The sequence below is a fragment of the Camarhynchus parvulus genome, chromosome 2, assembly GCF_901933205.1.
Source record: "Camarhynchus parvulus chromosome 2, STF_HiC, whole genome shotgun sequence".
Lineage (NCBI taxonomy): Eukaryota > Metazoa > Chordata > Aves > Passeriformes > Thraupidae > Camarhynchus > Camarhynchus parvulus.
The window spans coordinates 123,120,274-123,137,911 of NC_044572.1; the positions used below are offsets into that span (position 1 = coordinate 123,120,274).

The 17,638-nt window shown below is 40.5% G+C and overlaps 1 protein-coding gene across 1 annotated transcript in view; it reads right to left on the minus strand.

The window, feature by feature from the left end:
- Positions 1–17,638, minus strand: part of ZNF704 (zinc finger protein 704) — a 104,339-nt gene that overhangs the window by 21,165 nt on the left and 65,536 nt on the right. The window contains 5 exon segments of the mRNA XM_030963523.1: positions 2,645–2,749; positions 7,386–7,487; positions 7,489–7,648; positions 9,961–10,061; positions 13,611–13,843. Coding sequence (XP_030819383.1) covers positions 2,645–2,749; positions 7,386–7,487; positions 7,489–7,648; positions 9,961–10,061; positions 13,611–13,843 — 701 coding nt within the window.

The window sequence follows — 17,638 nt, forward strand, 5'->3', positions numbered from 1 at the left end:
CTGTTTTGAAGTGCTCAGTTACTTGCTCATAAGTACACCCATATTCACAAAGGCCTTTCAGTGCTGCTCTGCTGAAGACTTTCTGAAAATAAGGACTTAATGCAACTCCTGGTGTTTGAACACCCCAGTTCCCAGGACAGAAAGCAGGAAGTGCTCAATGTCATTGAAATTCATTGTCCACAGGAATGAAAGGGGGAAACAGTATATGTCAAAAAATAAATGTGAAAGGAGACTATATTGAAAATATGTAGACCTATGCACTTTTTCAAATCTGTACCTAATCTTTTCCTGTTCAGTGGTTTGTCCAGGCAAGAAAAATATTCCAAAGCCATTTTAGAAAACTGCTTGCCTAAAAATTAAGGGTCAGGCAAAAAGTAATGGTTTGGACTTACTCTCTGACGTTCTCTTGGGTGCTACAGATTTGTGTCTCATCTCAGGGACCAGGTATGTCACAATTGTCTGAGTTTGTTATGCTGGCTCTGTTACATAGCCTGGCCTCAAATGAACCCCATCAGAAAAGGAGAAAGTCTGAAAATAGGTTAAGTACCTACACTGAATGTAAGGGTGGGAATTGGCAGACCCCTGATTTTGTAAAGCAAGATCTAATTTACTTTGAAACAGAAATAAAACTTTAATTTAATATACAGGTATTTAACATAAATTTGCATTTGCACCCTCACTTACTGCACATAATTTCTCACTGCAAGCAAGCCTTTGTAATTCGTAAATTATCACACTGATGACAAAGTAGTCAAATGTGTGCAAGCCTGGAAGATTTTTTTATTTTTTTTTTTTTTTTTTTTTTTTTTTTTTTGTTAAATAGCCTTATAAATGTTGTTAGAGCTATAATGGCAGTTCAAACGGTTCCCTGAGCAGTTTATAATTCTGCATCACTGCTTCCCCAGGCTTTTGTATTGGGATTACTTTCAAATTATACTTAAATCATTGCCATCTCCATCGAATTCTCAGAAAGTGATTTAGCATTTCTTAAATTCTATTGAGAACTCTCCACTCTACAGCCACAGATCAGCGTTGTTGCCTGAACAAGTAAACTCAACGCATACATGTCTAATCCTGCCCTATTAAGTGTCTGATTTACAATGTGACTAATTGCATTTTTAGATTCCCAACACTGCTGGCACCAGTTTCTGCTACTTCACAAAAGGAGCCAGTTTCATAATTACTCTGTATCAACCCCTTTGTTGGGAAATCAAATTCTCAGGGAACTCTGTGGATAGCACACTCTGTCAAGGCACTCTTGTTGAAATTGCTGCCAGCATGATGTCTTTCACTGTTAGTTGTTCCTTGATGGAATTTAATAAATATTCATTGGCAGAGTGCAGTGTAATTGATTCAGTCACTTTCATTTTTATCAGCTCTGCAGGATGCCACAGCTTCTGCAGAAAATCTCCAAGATTTGCCAAAGGTTGACAGTAAGAAGCTTTGGAGATTCACTTGGTGAAGAGAAGGGAGGGAAATAGTATCTCTTATCACCTTGTCTAATATTCACTGTCAGGAGAAAAAAAGCTATATGGTTCTTTGGGTGAGCAATGTGCCTTATATAACACACTTTAAAAATTCATAAATTCATAAAGTGTAATATTAAATGAGATGTTATGATATCAAAAAGGTTTATGATTAGAGAATATCAATTTATCATGAAAACAGTGCTTTCCAATAAATGAAGATACTTTACATTAATATGTATTTCTATTAATCATAGAGAAGATTTCCCATTACTCATAAAGAGTGATTTGCATTTACTTTCAGCAGTCCCCACACCAGACACTACAAGCTGAATTCCTTGCAACTCTTCATGAAGGTTTTTCACTCCCTCCACAGTACCACACCTACACTGTGGTGTACTACGTGTTTAGAATCATTGCAATTCTGTGTTTAAGCAAATATCACATTTCTGCAGTCCTGTTGATGCCTTAGGATTTTAGCATCACGGTTCATAGAATTAGGCCTTGTATGCCAGTTGTTTTGAAGAAAGGGTCAGTGTTGAATTTCTATCTAACACATCCTCATTAAAAAGCTATCAAACTGCAATATGTATTAATAACAAAATGCAATAGATACTGAATATGTTTTCTGTATAAAACAACATTTTCCTGCTATTAGTAGGGGCTACATACTTGCAGCCTCCTAAAATGGGACTTTGCATTTCATTTTATTGTTTCTTTCAACTGCCTTTCAAAAATGCTTCACCTTCAGAGTTCATTTAGGTAACAGCCCCACTGCCTGAATCCAACTGGCCTGTTAGTAAAACCATCACCAGGCTGATTTTCCATCTAGTTTTTTAAGAAATCTCTTAGTGGCACAAAAATGAAGCACATAGTGCCACGCTCTGCACCTACCACAATGTTCTTTTGTAAGCATATAGTTAAAAAAATATATATATACTATAGATTCAATTGTCTGCTTGTAGATACTGATGCAAAAATAAGCTAACTGCACTGATAAAGAGTTACAAAGGTGTTAAAAACAGTCATGCTGGCAAACTCGGGCACATGTTTAATTTGTTTCCTTTTTGTATCTGCTGTGTCACATTTAATTCCAAAACTACACACTGTGAAACAAAGCAAAAAGATCTAAAAAACCCTTTTTTCTCCCCTTCTTTCCTTTTCTGATGTGCACTTACTGGAATGCCGGTGAAGGTAACTGGAGGCGACTGCCAAGAGATGCTAAAGCTACTGCCATTGGGAGTGAATTTGGCTGACCCTGGAATGTTCACCGGAGGAGTGGCCTGTGTGAAAAGAAAGTATTATTCCAGCAAGAAGAATCATTCTCTTCCAAAGGATCTTTCATTCCTTGAAATGGTAAATATGTGAGAGATTTTCCAAGGCATAAAAAACTCCATGGTGACAAGCATTTTACCCTTGTGAGAGGGATAATCATGGATAAGCTAGTAAGGAAGGGACAGAGCTATATATATATACCAGTGTTCCTGAACCTTGTTTAGAGAAAGAGGATTGCTCTCAAAAGAATCCATAGAAAACTTTTAAGGGCTAGATCTGTTAATAAAACAGACAAAATCAAACATTACATACAAGTAACTTTTAAAATAATGCCAGCAAGAAGCAAAAACTAATTCACAGATGACCACCTGTTCCACAGTGATAAACAAGGCCATACTTAAACTCATGGCAGTTGTTTTGCACAATTTTAGTGTGGACAGCAAGGCTTCTTGGATGGAAGCGATTAACAGTAAGTGTTGGCTGTTTCTCATTTATCAGAAAAATGTTTAGAGTCATCCCAATTCAAACAGTTTTTCCTATTAAGAACAAGGAGCTGTAAATCATCCTTTGGATTCAAAAAACACCTCTTGAAATACTAAAATGAAGCAAATATTTGGGCTCATTGAACTCCTCTATTCGTCCCATCTGGGCTGTAATACCCAGCTGCTCTGGGGTACAAGGGCAATAACCTGAGCTTAGACCGCTGAGCATTTTTCATCTTATGTCTTTCCTTTGGTTTTCTCACTGGGTTATGAATTTCCATGAATTCTTCCCTGCCTCTTTTTTAATCCCATTTAATTTTCAGAATCATGAAATTCATAGTTGTGTAGCTACCCTGCCTAGCAGGAGCATGAGCAGCCATCATGAACAAAGGCTCACTTTGACCCTTGAATTTCAAGCTGTCACCACAAAAAAGAACCCTCCTTGGTTTAAACTTAGAAAGAATTTGCTAAAATGGGTTTTCACTTCTGCTTTTCAGTTGACAGTATGTGACAATAACACAATACACTCATTTAAGCAGTGTTTGTGTTTGGGGTTGCTGAAATTGTTTCACTGGTTCAGGAAGAGAGTGCTTCCTTGAGCAACCAGGCAGAGAGGAGTGATGAAAAACTACAACCTGATAGTCCCCATTAAAGATAATCTTACAAGTAAACAAGGGTTTAAGCAATTCCCTACAGCCTTTCCAGGAAAAGGAAGGTGAGACCACCAAATGCCTCTGTGTATGACAGTGATGCTCTGTGGGCTGCCAAGCTGCTGACAGCTCCAAGAAAATCCATACAGACATGCAGAGCAAACATCCACTGAGCTCCATAAAATACAAAAACCTCTCTGAAAGGTGTCAAGAACAATTTGGCAACTTCAGATGGTACCAGTAGTTGTTCAAATGCAAAGGACTGAATGACCATAGAGCTCCAGACAGAAAGAACCGGAGAGAGCTGGAAGAGCAGTGAGGCAGCACTGCCTCTGCTCAGCATCCCCCAAGGATGGCAGCTCAAACCCAGGGTCAGCTCAGCAACTTCCTCAGGTATTTGAGTAAGACCTGGAAGGGAAATCCTAGGTGCTGAAAGAGCCTGCCTGTATCTTCTCTGTACTTAAATACAACAGGTACAGGCAACAGTTTTGTAAAGAAACATGAAGTTTAAAACTGATGCAACCGGCAGTTGCTTAAAACACCATAGTGCTCAATTCCTTTTTCTCAGTGCCTGAATATCTGCCTCAGACATGATCAGACTTAGATAGTCAGTCACTTGTTCACTTGTTTCCAGATGCGCATCTCTGCTCATCAAGCACAGTCTGCTTTTTCAGGCTACCATTTTAGTCAATCTCTTCCACAAGGTAAGCAACTAAAACATTACAACCAACTGAAGAATTCCTGTACCCCAACTTTAATTTGCTCACAGACCTCCATCTAATTGGCAATCAAGATATATTAATGAATAATTTGCATTTTTTGTGCCAACATTACTCTTATATCTGAAATAGCCCATGCTTATCCTCTTCCCCTCATGCCTGTCCTTTCATTTTCTTCCCAGGCAGCAATTCCATCCTGTTCTTGTCTCTTGCTTTGCCTGAGGTATCAGTCCTACGACTGGAGAGCCTGTCCATGTCCTCTATGCCCTCTTTCTACTTCTTCTGGTTGGAGCCCATCATATCAAATTTGGCTGACCAGAATTCTAATTCAGGATTTCAGCTGTAGTTATATGGGGGTCCTGTATAATGGCATTAAAAACCCCTCTCTCTCCCAGCTATTTCTTATCCAAGAGAGCTGACAACTATTTTTCCCCCTTTACAGCTCTGTTGTTGTTGGCTCACAGTCATTCTGTGCTTGATTAATGAACACAGGCTTCCTTCTTACATAATTTTCTAACTACCCTAGTTTATAGCAGAAAAATCGCATTAGTTTCTTAGATGCAGGACTTTGCATGTTCTGACACTTAATAGCATCCAAAACCTATCATTCTTAAGATCACCCAGTCATGTAAGCCTGATCTATAACGCCCTTACTGCTGATGTCTCCCAGGTTTGTTATCAGTGAAGTTTATTACAGTATTTGTGTATTACCAAAATGATTCAATGAAAGTGAGATCAGGGCCAAGAACAGCTTTTCATTTAACTTCATTAATGACATTCAAAGGCCCCTTCAAAATAATTCACTGCTGCTCTCTGTGACTTTCCAGCTCCTTCTCCTACACTAAATTTAATCTCTTGATTAACAAATACTGCCTCTATGTTTTAAGATCAAATGCTCTCCTTGAATCCAGAGGGATTTTTCTTTTGCTTCCTATATTGTTCTAGCATCATCTTTCTCTGGGGCTCCCCAGTGCAATTTGCCTCAACTGCTGTACTTACCAGAATTTCTTCAATTATTCTTCTAAATAATTTCTCACCCATAGGATGGGGTCAGGGAAGAGCATCAGGACTTTCCTCAGTTTCCTCTATGACTGGAAAACATCAAATAGACTACAAGTAGTTTATTTGATGTTTTCCAGTCATAGAGGAAATGGCAATCAACAGATCTCTTTAGGATTCTTGCGACCAAACTTTGGGTTCTGTATTTTCCCCCCCTTTTTTTAACAGGAATCCTGTGAAGAACAATATTCAGCCTCCCTTATGCAAGTTCCTCGAGCTGCTCCCAATGAAGTGATCTCCACTTTCTCCTCTGGCTGGTGAGATCTGAATCTCCACCCTGCCTCCAGGCCCTTCTTTCAGGGCAGAAGGGATCTTGGCAGAGGATGCCACTGACCTCTATGGAAGCTGCTTCCTTTGCCATGACAGCCTGAATGCTTGAGCAGGGACCCTGCCTCCTGCTTCCAATTAGGAAGCTGTGAACAGTGGGGACTGTGTCACTCCTCACTGATGAAATCAAGCATTGAAACCAGAGCAACCTGAAAAGCCCATGGGGCTCAGGCACTTGTAGTCTTGTGTCATGGAATACATCAATTCAAATCCAATTCAAGGACTTTAAACACTTTAATTAGGATTTCCTTAGCCAAGTGCTTTACTCAGAGGTTGCTTGTAAAAAAGGGTTGAGTGGGTCTCTAAACAGCAGGGCAGACTGTCATGACTGCAAATCCCAAATGTAGCAAAACTTGTCATCAGCTTAGATTTGTTGCCTCACTCACTGAGGCAGGGCTTAAGCTACACTGAGAAGCAAGTCTTTCTCCTAGCTGGTTTCATCAGTCCCCAGGCTGGCATGCTACCTGATGCAGCTTCCACCTGCGATGCCAAGCTTCCACCCATGCTTTTCAACAAGCACTGAAGTCTAAAACAAGCCTGTGAATTCTTTATAGCTCCCTCTGACCTTTTAGTAGGTGTGCTCCAAACACACCACAAAAGTTTTATCCGCACAATGCTACGTATGATAGTTATTGAATCTGATAAATTTAACAGAGTTCTCCAGTGCACACACAGGTCATGGACCACACTACTTCAAAGCCTCTATTTTTCTTTTATCGTATGGTATCCAGACCAAAACATGTCAAGTTTTAGTGCAGTTTTATAATTAATGCTTTCTGTCAAAACTTAGCTGGAATGTTCTAGGACAGCAGTTTTTGCCATTTGGAAAGCATCACCTCCAAAAATAGGAAGGTACTGTATTTGTTTTTTCATTCTTCCTGCTCTACTTTACAACTGCAAACTGACATCTCACTCTGTACAAAAACAGGAAATGAATTGTTCCTGGCATCCTTGAGATCAGTCTTACACTTGTTGACTCTTCAAGCAGAGCTTGTACTTATTCAATAAAAGCAAAGCTGAAATGAAGACTCTGGGAGGGATTCAGCTGACTGGATGGGAATTTTTGCAATGCAGGTAACCCCATCTGAGCACATCACCTAGGGTTCTCCTTATGGTCAGGGAAAATTGAATTGATGTTGGGCAGTGGGATACACAGATCAACTCTTCTCAGCCTGAAGTATGCACCTATATGTGGCTGGATAAACAACACCCCAAAATCCACCAGCTGTGGCCGGCACGTAAACAAACAAACAATGAGCTCAGAAGAATGCATCTCAGTTTAAATAAAAAAAATGCCTTTGCTCTGAAAACCTTTCAGCCCATTAAAAGCCAAACACTGTGCTGTGACATTTCTTTACACATTAGTGAGATGAGTGTAATCCCTGGAGCTCACAGCACTGGTGTTACCTGGTAAGCATGGTCCGTGTGTACGAGGTAGAGGTTGGTAGGAGCTGAGCGGCTCAGAGGTGTCATCACTTTAGTCTCGCTTTTGGCACAGGAAGTTTCAGGGACGGATTGTGTCTTGGGTGGGAAACGAAGGAGGAGATGCTAAAGATGGAGACACTGGGGAAAGACTGCTTAAGCCATCAGCTACTGAGTCCGTGTTGAGCCTGATTTCTGTATAGTAAAAATCCTCCTCTCCATCACTGTAGTCAGACTCTCCTACACGTCTGTATCAAGAGAAAGAAGTAAGAATTGATTGAAAGCAAGAACCTTGAGGTAAATTTTAAGTTCTAGATGAATTAGTGAATATGTTTATATTGTCAATAAATTCATATCTGCAGTTTCAGCCCCTCCTACTTTATCTGCATTCTGACTGCAGGTAAGGGGAAGAGGAAAATCATCTAATCTGAAGGGAAAAGAAGTAGGAATTACTTTTTTCCCCTCTCTGTGTTATTCTTGACCAATTCTTTTAACTTGGAGTAGATGTTTGACTCCCTGAGATCAAGTATCAGCTTCTCATTTGTAACTATTGTAAAGTTAAGAAGAATCTCAATGCACTCTGTCTTTGAAAGGCACAGCAAAGATAACAGACACAGGCAAGATATACTTCACTAATGTTACAGCAAACAATATGCAATCTTATCAGAAGTTACTTAATTATACCAAATATACTTATGGCTGCCATTCACTGTAACTTTCTGTAACATAATGGAAGGATTTACTAGAAAACAGTCTCATCATACAACTCCCTCAGACACAGAGAAAGCACTCATATAGGCTGGCTTGCCACAGCCAGGACTTTCTGGTCCTGCTCTCCAAAGGCAGACTTATTGAAGGAAGGCATGTAGGAGGTTTAATTGCCTTAAAGTTTCATCTGATGTGCATTTGAGCACAAGTGCTAACAGTGAACAACCCAGTCAAAGCAGTAGCTCCCAGTAGACTACACTTTATCTTTTGAAGTCCAAACCAGAAGGTGCTGAGAGAACACACGTCCTAGCAGGCTTGAAAGGCTCCACCAGAGGTACCATCCATCAGAATGCAGCCACTCACCAAAACTACTCTTTCCAGAAAAGTTTCTAGCTCCAGCAAATTCCAGAAAGGTTTTGCTGTTTGTTTCTGCCTCTCCCACACCACAAGGAGGATGTCCCCATAATATAAAGCACAAATTAACATCCCTAAATGCATTTTGAGAGAGTTTTTCTGTTTCCCACAGCCTTACTCTTAAGCCCAATGGTAATTGTTGACCTCTTCAAGGCCATCCTGAGCTCCAGATCTTTCTTGTGGTGGCTTTAATTTTTAAGCTGTGGGTAACACAGACCTACAGAACAGAGATGTATTTTCACCTAACAGGTGAAGACCATGAGTCCCAACTGTAATTATAAATGAGACAGGTACATCACTCAGTGAATTACATGGGAGAGTTCAGCTGCAAACTACAGCTCTGAAACAAACTTGTCTCCTAAAATAGCAATTTGCTTTTGCTTCTAGCCCAAGTAACATACACGTGGTTTTGTCTGGCCTGGAGTCAATTTTCTTCCAAGTAGCTGACCCAGAGATGTTTTTTGGATCTAGGATGAGAAGAGTGTTGATAACAAACTGGCGTTTTAGTTGATGCTGAGCAGTGCTTACTCTAAATCAAGAACTTTTCTGTTTCCCATGCTCTGCCAGTGAGCAGGGGCACCAGAGGCTGGGAGGAAGCACGGCCAGGACAAAGGGATATTCCATATCATGGGATGTCATGTTCAGTAAATACACTGTAGGGAGCTAGCTGGGCGGTGCTGATCACTACTTGGGGACAGGCTGGGCATTGGTCAGCAGGTGGTGAGAAACTGTAATGTGCATCACTCATTTCTCTTCAGTTTTGTTTCTCTCTCTCTCCCCTTTCCTTAGAAGTAATAGAGTCATTAGTATTACTGTTACTATTTTCATCAATGTTTTATTTTGTTTAAGCCATTAAACTGTTCTTGTCTCAACCCAGGAGGTTTACTCTTTATTCCTTTGATTCTTCCAGGGAAGGAAGAGGATGATGAGTGAACAGCTTTGTGGTACTTTAAACCACGACAACAGGTGGCTCAGTTTCCTTTTATTTTTAGGTTTCTTATGTGGTTTGTGGTTTTGGTGGAGTTTTTGGCATTAATTCAACTCAGAACTGGCAAAAGCACCTGACCTGATGTGAAACAAAGCTGAAAAGTATTCATGCAAGACCCTGAACCTGTCTACCACAGAGCGTCATCCCAGACATGACGTGCACACAGCACATATGATGTAATGGCACTGAGCTGTGCAGCTGACAGGGAAGTGCAGCGCAACCTCGAGCTCCATTTGACCTTCTAGCAAAGCTGACAGAATTTCAGGAAAGAAAGTGCCTCGCTGCAGGAATCAGTGCTCATTCACCTTGATGCACTATTCCACAATTTCCTCAGAAACACAGGAATATGAGACAGAGGAGCCAAGGACAATCCAGCTCATGTCTCCAGCCAAGGGCTATTGCTCCTCTTCTCTACCAAATCCTTTAGACCCAAAAAGATTGCTCTCTTACCCAAGGTGAATGGTCCGTATGTGTTTCTGAATCCCTGCAGCTGTGCTCAGTACCTTCCCACAGTTCTTCCATAGGCATTTGAACATCACCTTCATGGAGTTCTGAAAATTATGAGTAAAGCAACATTAGTTGTATGAAAGTTGTAGGGATATCAGGAAAAATTTCTTCCCTGAAAGGGTTGTCAAGCATTGGAACAGGCTGCCCAGAGAAATGGCTGAGTCACCAGCCCTGGAGATATTTAAAGGACTTGTAGATGTGCTGCCTGGGGACATGGTTTAGTGCTGGACTTGGCAGTGCTGGGTTCAGGGCTGAAAATTTCTGCGATTCTGTAATTCTGGGAAGGTAGAAAAAACCCCAAACTACCCAAACCAGATAAGCAGTTACAGAATACTGTGAAGACTCAGAGCCTTTGACTCCAAATTCATAATGATCTAATAGTCTCTTGTCAAAAGTGACACCCTACTAAATCCAAGAGAATTGAGCAAAAAGCTGCAGGAGAAACTTGTGACAAAACTTTACTACTCTCTGTTTATTGGCAACACTTTTCCATTTTTAAGTTTCAGTTCCTCCACTAAGGGAGGTAGATGATATAAAACCTTCCTACACTTCTTTCAAAAAAACCCTGATGAGGATTTCTTACTTAATCCAAGGCACCTTCTTAAATTAAGGTCTTTCCAAAGCAAGCTCTTGCAAATGTTTCTGCTCATGATACTTGCAGCACAAAAAAATATGGTGCCAGAAAAACATAGCTTCTGTTATGTCCATACTTGCTATGAGCTGGCACAACCTGCTTTCGTTTCACTCAGAAGCTGCTGTGGACCTTACACAGACAAGAGAATGATAAGTTATCAGTCTGTGTTCAATATTTTAAAAATACAGGTATAATCTCATTTAAATATTCTTTTTATATTCTTTACTTAACTTCACTGATCCCCACTGAGTTATCATTGATTTAGAGCACATACAACAAGGCTATTACAAGCCCAATCTTCAACATTTTAAAGACTCAGGAGAAAAGCAGTCTTAAAACAACACAGATGTTACAAACTCTAGAGATATTTAAAAGCTAGTTTTACCCCAAAATGTAAAGTTGTACAGTTATTGTACAGTTTAAATAAAAAAAGAATTCTAAATAGCTTGTAATTCTTAAAAATTATTTTCTCTATTATTACAGAACACATTTTTAACATGAGGAAGAGCATCAAAATACTGTATTTTTATTCTATAATTTCTGTTACATATAAGATTAAATTAATATATTCATATAAAACTCAATTTAAAAAAGTGGGGGGGAACAAGCACATCCTTAGGGTTAAGTACACTTTACTGTGCCTTGAATAAAAGCTGACTTGGTGCTTTCTTCAATTTGGACCCTTTGGAACTGCATGCCAGTAGATGGTTTCAGCATTTGCTAGAAAGATGATGATTAGAATATAACTTAAAAAAGAATCTCAATGGATGGGCTTTTTAAAATACAAATTGATTGTAGTAGCATGTTCCCATAGTTCCCTGCGGTCTAACATCTCCTGTTTTAAAGTATGAATGCTTAGGGCTTTGAGATTTGAGGTTCCCGATCATACTGGTTGTATGAAAAACTTCTGTTTGGAATAAATTGCACATAAATTGCCCACTTTTTATTTGATAATACAACTATCAGCCAAACAGAGAGAGAATTATTTCTTTTCTCAAATTAAATATAATCTATCTAGCAATTCTGATTCATACTTTTCTCATTTCCATAATACAATACTAAATACTATTATCAGCTCAAAACCACACAACCAACCACCAACTATGCCAAAAAGATGAAGGCCATGTTTATAACTGATATCCTAGGAATTCCAATATGACATCATAAACACCATACACATCTTTATGAGCACAGAAGGTTTAACATCCATCCCCAGTTTGATGGTAAAATCTGTGGTTTTTGGATTTATTGTCACTGGTAGGAGTTTGCAAAAACCCACATGCTTTTAACATAATCAAGCAAAAGTTCACTCAGTAGAAATAAAGAATATGCTTACATTTCTTCCATTTCCTTTCCAAAAATTACCTATTCAGGCTTAATGTTCTATTTAAGAAAATAATTGAATGTAAATGGTTTGGTGAGGAATAACTACCTTAGAGGAAACTTTTAAGCAAATAGTAAGGTTACCAATCTCTATTTCTGGGTTTACTCCTTCTGACTTTTGCAGCCCTGAAGAAGAAATAACATGAACATTTTTGTTTCAGCTTCTAAAGGTGCTAACCTGTACTCAGGTCAAATACCATGCTGGAACCAGAATAAAGAAAAAACATGCAGGAAAGCAAGTTAATTTATAAAACCAAGTTTGGCATGGAAAGTTACTGTTTATCTAAATAAAACATTTGCCATATAAAGCCAAATCCTTGTGAACCAGAACAGATAGTGTAACAGACCTATGGTGAGTACATAAATAGAAATATTTGAAAGCAACTTAGAAAACAATAAAAATGGCAGCTGCAAACCCATCTGTCTCATCACAGCTGAGCAGTAAGAGTGGGGCTAATAAGATGAAGGTTAACTGAGAAGTAAAAGGCAAACCAGGACATTTCTGCACTCCTACTCCTCCTGCCCCACACCTCCCCAAATTCTCTCTCTGTTTAGTACAATGCTCAGCTCCAACTTCTAATTTATTATAACAAAGGTGTCCTCCAAAATGCTTTTTCCCTTAGCAAGATGCACAAACATTTTCACCCCTTTCCCATGAACAAGGGAACAATTGCATGGGTCAGCAAATAAGCAGCTTCTGGACCAAGAGGATAATCTGAACAGGTTTAAACAATCATTAAAACTTCTTCCTTCTGGTGATGAAGCAATTAACTGTCTCAGACTGAGCCAGAAACAAATTCACTAAGGGAATAAATGCTCTGTTTTTTCTCCTTACAAAAAGCCCTTTTACATCTTGCTATGTAAAATCTCTCCTGTTGCGTTGGGAGGGAAGGAAACTTGGACTAGTGCCATCTCTTTGTTTTCTTTTTCTTCCAGAGAAGCTTGCTGGCTAGCAACGGTGCTTTTTTGGGGTTAGTTTTGGACCTTTTTTTAATGTCATGTTTTATTTAGCCTGCTTTTGCACTCCAACTGAGGATAAATTTGGCTAATGTTAATACTATATCAAAAGCTATCGGGTTTGAGCTCTCTCTCTCTCCATTTTCACTCCATATGTTTGTGCAGAGAAACCTTCACAGTTTTAAGGTATCTGACACGCTGTCAGACAAACAGCACTTTCAGGGAACAAGGAGTATTAAGGCCATAGTCAGTTTTTGTGATGACATGTAAAGGCTGCCTGTTGCATCCTGCACACAGAGAATTTGTCAAAGTAGGACAGAAAACCCTTGAATGGCCAGAGGCAACACCTTCTGGAAATCCCTCTAGTGCTTTCTGAGCAGGAGGTTCTGTAGCACCTCACCATCTGGCAGGAAATATGTGGTGCTGATGGCAGCATGTATGTGCAGGAGGTGACCACGTTGAATGAGACACAGTGACTACATGAAGTCCCTATGTTAAATGCATGCCAAGGGAGGATACACAAGCAGAGGCATCTGGGTGACCTGTTCCCTTCTCACAACAAAATAACCCTACCAACATCCCATCTACCCATGGATGTGGAATTTAACATAAGGCTAACCTTTCTCTTCCGAGGAATGGGTTCATCAAAGAGAAGGTTGCTGGCTTCCCCTTCATCAATACCATCATCTGCCTGGGAAGGTGTCCGAAAAGCTTTGAAGCTGTCAGCTGACAGAGGTGGAGATGGGGTGGATGGGTTGGACTGGTCACTGGGAGCATTCCAGCTCCAGTATCCACTGCTGCTGGTGCTAGAAGGCACAAATCCTCCTTCTTTCCAAGATCCATTCAGGGATTCTGCCAAGAACAACAAAAGCTATTATTACAACAGTATCATTCTGAGAGGGCTAAGGAGCTCTTTTTTCTAAGGTTTAAATGCCTGGTAATTAACTGTACATTCACTAAAGGAATGTGAAAGCATTGGATGTAGAGAGGACAACCATATCTAACCCACTGCACACAAATTACATATTCCACACTTGATTTTTATTTTATTTAAAACAAACAAACAAAAGCAGTAAAGTATTTTTCTAAAAAGAAATGTTGCATTTGAAAAGATAACCTGTTCTGAAGCATAAACAGCAATAAACCATCATATATTGCATGCAGGATTTAAGGAAAACATTTAAATTGACCTTTAAATTGACCTCTATGTTTCTAAATACACCCTCAACTTTCAACAGGAGCACATGACTCTGGTGTGGCATCAAAGCAAGCTCTAAGCCACTGTACTGCCAACAGATCTCCTGGGAAGGGGACACACACTCTGAGCCCCAAAACACTAAGCAGATCCACAAAAACATGACCATCTTCCCAGTACTAAAACACCAAAGAAAACCATAGTTACACTCTGTGTTCTTACAATCTGCCAATACACCTGCCTCTGCCTAATCTGAACCTCTACACAAGGTGGTGTGTATCCCTTGGGATACACAGATGTGCAGGCATCTGCTTTCAGAAGTGAACACACAGACACTGGATCACCTCCAAACCCACTGGAGGAACCGCCTCCTGAGTGCTGCAGCTCCCCATCCATTACAGGCTAAAAAGACACTGGAACCAACAGCTACCACTGTGCAGCACCACGGGTGGGAGCACCAGCACTGGAACAACAGCTACCACTGAGCACCACGGGTGACAAGCACTAACAAAGCTACACTGTGCAGCACCACGGGTGGGAGCACCAGCACTGGAACTAACACTACCACTTGCAGCACCACGGGTGGGAGCACAGCACTGAACTACATAACTTGCAGCACCAGGTGGAGCACCAGCACTGGAACCAACAGTTACCACTGTGCAGCACCATGGGTGGGAGCACCAGCACTGGAACCAACAGCTACCACTGTGCAGCACCATGGGTGGGAGCACCAGCACTGGAACCAACAGCTACCACTGTGCAGCACCATGGGTGGGAGCACCAGCACTGGAACTAACAGCTACCACTGTGCAGCACCATGGGTGGGAGCACCAGGACTGCCTGTGCAGTCTGAGGCACAGCTCAAGCCATGCTTCATTCACATGCAGAGGTCCCCAGGCTTTAGACTTTGGCATGTCACCCTCGCTGCCCCTAAAGGGCTGCTGGCAGCAGAGGAGCATGCAGGTCATCAGCTCAGTGCAGGCATGGCCCAAGCACACCCAGGGTGCAGCCACAGGCAGCTCTGCCAGAGCCCTCAGGTTCTCACAGGGCTTGGGCAAATGAGCAGGGACTGTTTAGGTGCAGCTTCTCCCTAACTCAGGCATTGGAAGCTTTTCCCAATGACACAGTGGGTGCCTGAGTATTGTGCAACACCTGACTTTGGAACTGGCAAGCAAATAACATCTTATCTGTTCAAGAAACAGTATTTAAGTGTGAGACAAGTCTTTTCAAGCCAGTGCCTGTCTTTAGAAGATCTGCAGAACTCACTCCTTCATTCCTTCTCAATTTCTTACAGATAAATTTAATTAATGATATTGGCAAGAAAGTGAGCTATCAAAAGCTTACCCCCAAACCAGTGAATTTTTGGGGTTTAAACTTTGGGGTTTGAATTTTTGGGGTTTTTTCTCGTAATTGAGTTGGTTTTGGACAAAATCCTTAATGACTAACATCAGCTGCTCAAAAAGCAGAACACAGTGCCCCCTTGAGTAGGCAGCTGCTACAGTAGTACTGATTTACTGATCAGGACCACACAGCATTAATGGAATTGATCCTCTCCCTCCAGCCTGCCCAATTCCTCTTTGGAAAAAGACAAACATACACGTTCTGGCAGCTCTGAAGCTAACATGAAAATGTCATGTTTTGTCTCATGATTACAACCTCCATGTGACTGTAATGAAGGTGGGTTTTGTTTCTTTTATATATTTGGTACTTCAGTCTTGTGCCAAAGCCCAAAGTTACATCTGGTATCAACTTGTGACCTTAGCACAGCTTAAAATTTTCATGTCTTCCGAAAAACAAAGGAACACTCTTTCAACTACTACTTTCTGAAACAGTTCTGATGCTATTTGTGTGTTCTCAGTGTGTACAGCTTCTCCTCACCTTGCTGAGAAAGAGATGTAAATCAAGAGCATTTTTTAAGTAGCATGGAAAAGATTGAATGAGGTTAACAACAGGAAAAAAACCAAACACTGGTTCTCATTCATACTAACAAATCTGTTAATGTAAAGAAGTTTAATATATAAATAAATGCAACTTACTCTTATTTTGGGGCTCTTTTCACACTGCTGGAGTTGCGTGAAAGAGAACCAGACCAAATATTATTCAACTGCAGAGAAACAAGGGCCAAACTCTGATCCAGTTTACATGGGTGATCATTCCCAGGAATTCCAGCACGGATCTGACTTTAATATTAATGCTAATGTAATTTTTTTTTTTTACTTCTAGGCAAAATTCCATTTGTTTTAACAAATGGTCCTTTAACTATACTGCTAGTTTTTGCCCTTTTTGGAAAAGTGTGTAGAAAAAACTAATCACTAATACATTTGTTGCTTGTATTACTAGGATCAGAGCCTAGCCTTGCAACACCAAATAAGCTTTAAATTATCCAGTGTTTACAATTCTATTCAAGTCTTTAGTGAGCCTTGACTAAGGCAAAACTAAGATATTCAGGGAGAAAGTACCCAAAACTAGCTTCAAAATCTTGTCTGTGACTATTGAAAATATGTGGATTACATTTTCAGGCTAGTCTTCCCAGATTTTGGGAAACAAGCAGACAAGCTAAATGAAGAAATATCAAAGAGCACTCAGACTACGCTGAGAAATATCAAAGGCAGTTAAACAGCCACCATTTGCCTATTAGCAATTCAAAAGGGCTTGTTTGGAAGATCTTGCCAATCGACAGCAGCAGCTAAAATGCACTGCTGTTCCTGGCAAGTGTCACCTGCTCAGCCTGTCTAAGGTGGCAAATACTGCTTCACCCACAGCAGAGCAGCTCCCAGGGACAGGGATGCAGCAGGACATGTGAGTATGCCTTGGCCACACCAAATCCCTGCCTGCCACATCAAGCACAGATCCATCTCCAGCTGTGGTTTTGTCTGTGAGCTGAGCAGCTGGAGAGCAGGGGTGCTTTTATCCTGCTGGCCTTTCCCAAGGGCTGGCAACATCCTGTCCTGAGGTGTGACAGTCACCAGGGATGGCACTGCCTGAGGATTCCCAGGGCTCCTCAGAGCAGTGGCACTCCAATAAACACTTCTGGCTTTCAGCACTGGAAAGCACATGAACAAAGGCCATGGGTGCTCACGGCCAGAATTCCAACTAAACGGATAAAAGTTACATTTTCTGAAAATATCACAGCATTGACATTTGCTATGAATTTCTTTAAGAACATCATACAGCGGATCATGCCTGTTTCCATGAAGAAAAGCAAGTATTTCTCAATCTTCCAAAGACTGACAGTAGGACAGTATCTAGTGGTTTTTAGCAGTTACAAGTGAGTAAGAAAAGTCAGTCATACAAACAATGCTGAGGTACCCTAACAAGGCTATCCTAATTCAAATAATTCCTTAAAATAAAAAACTCCTAAAAATTCATTGTAACTCCAGTCAACCTCGCATAGATCAATTATATTTCATAATTGATCTCCTCATTACCTGAAACTTTTTATATTTCTTTTT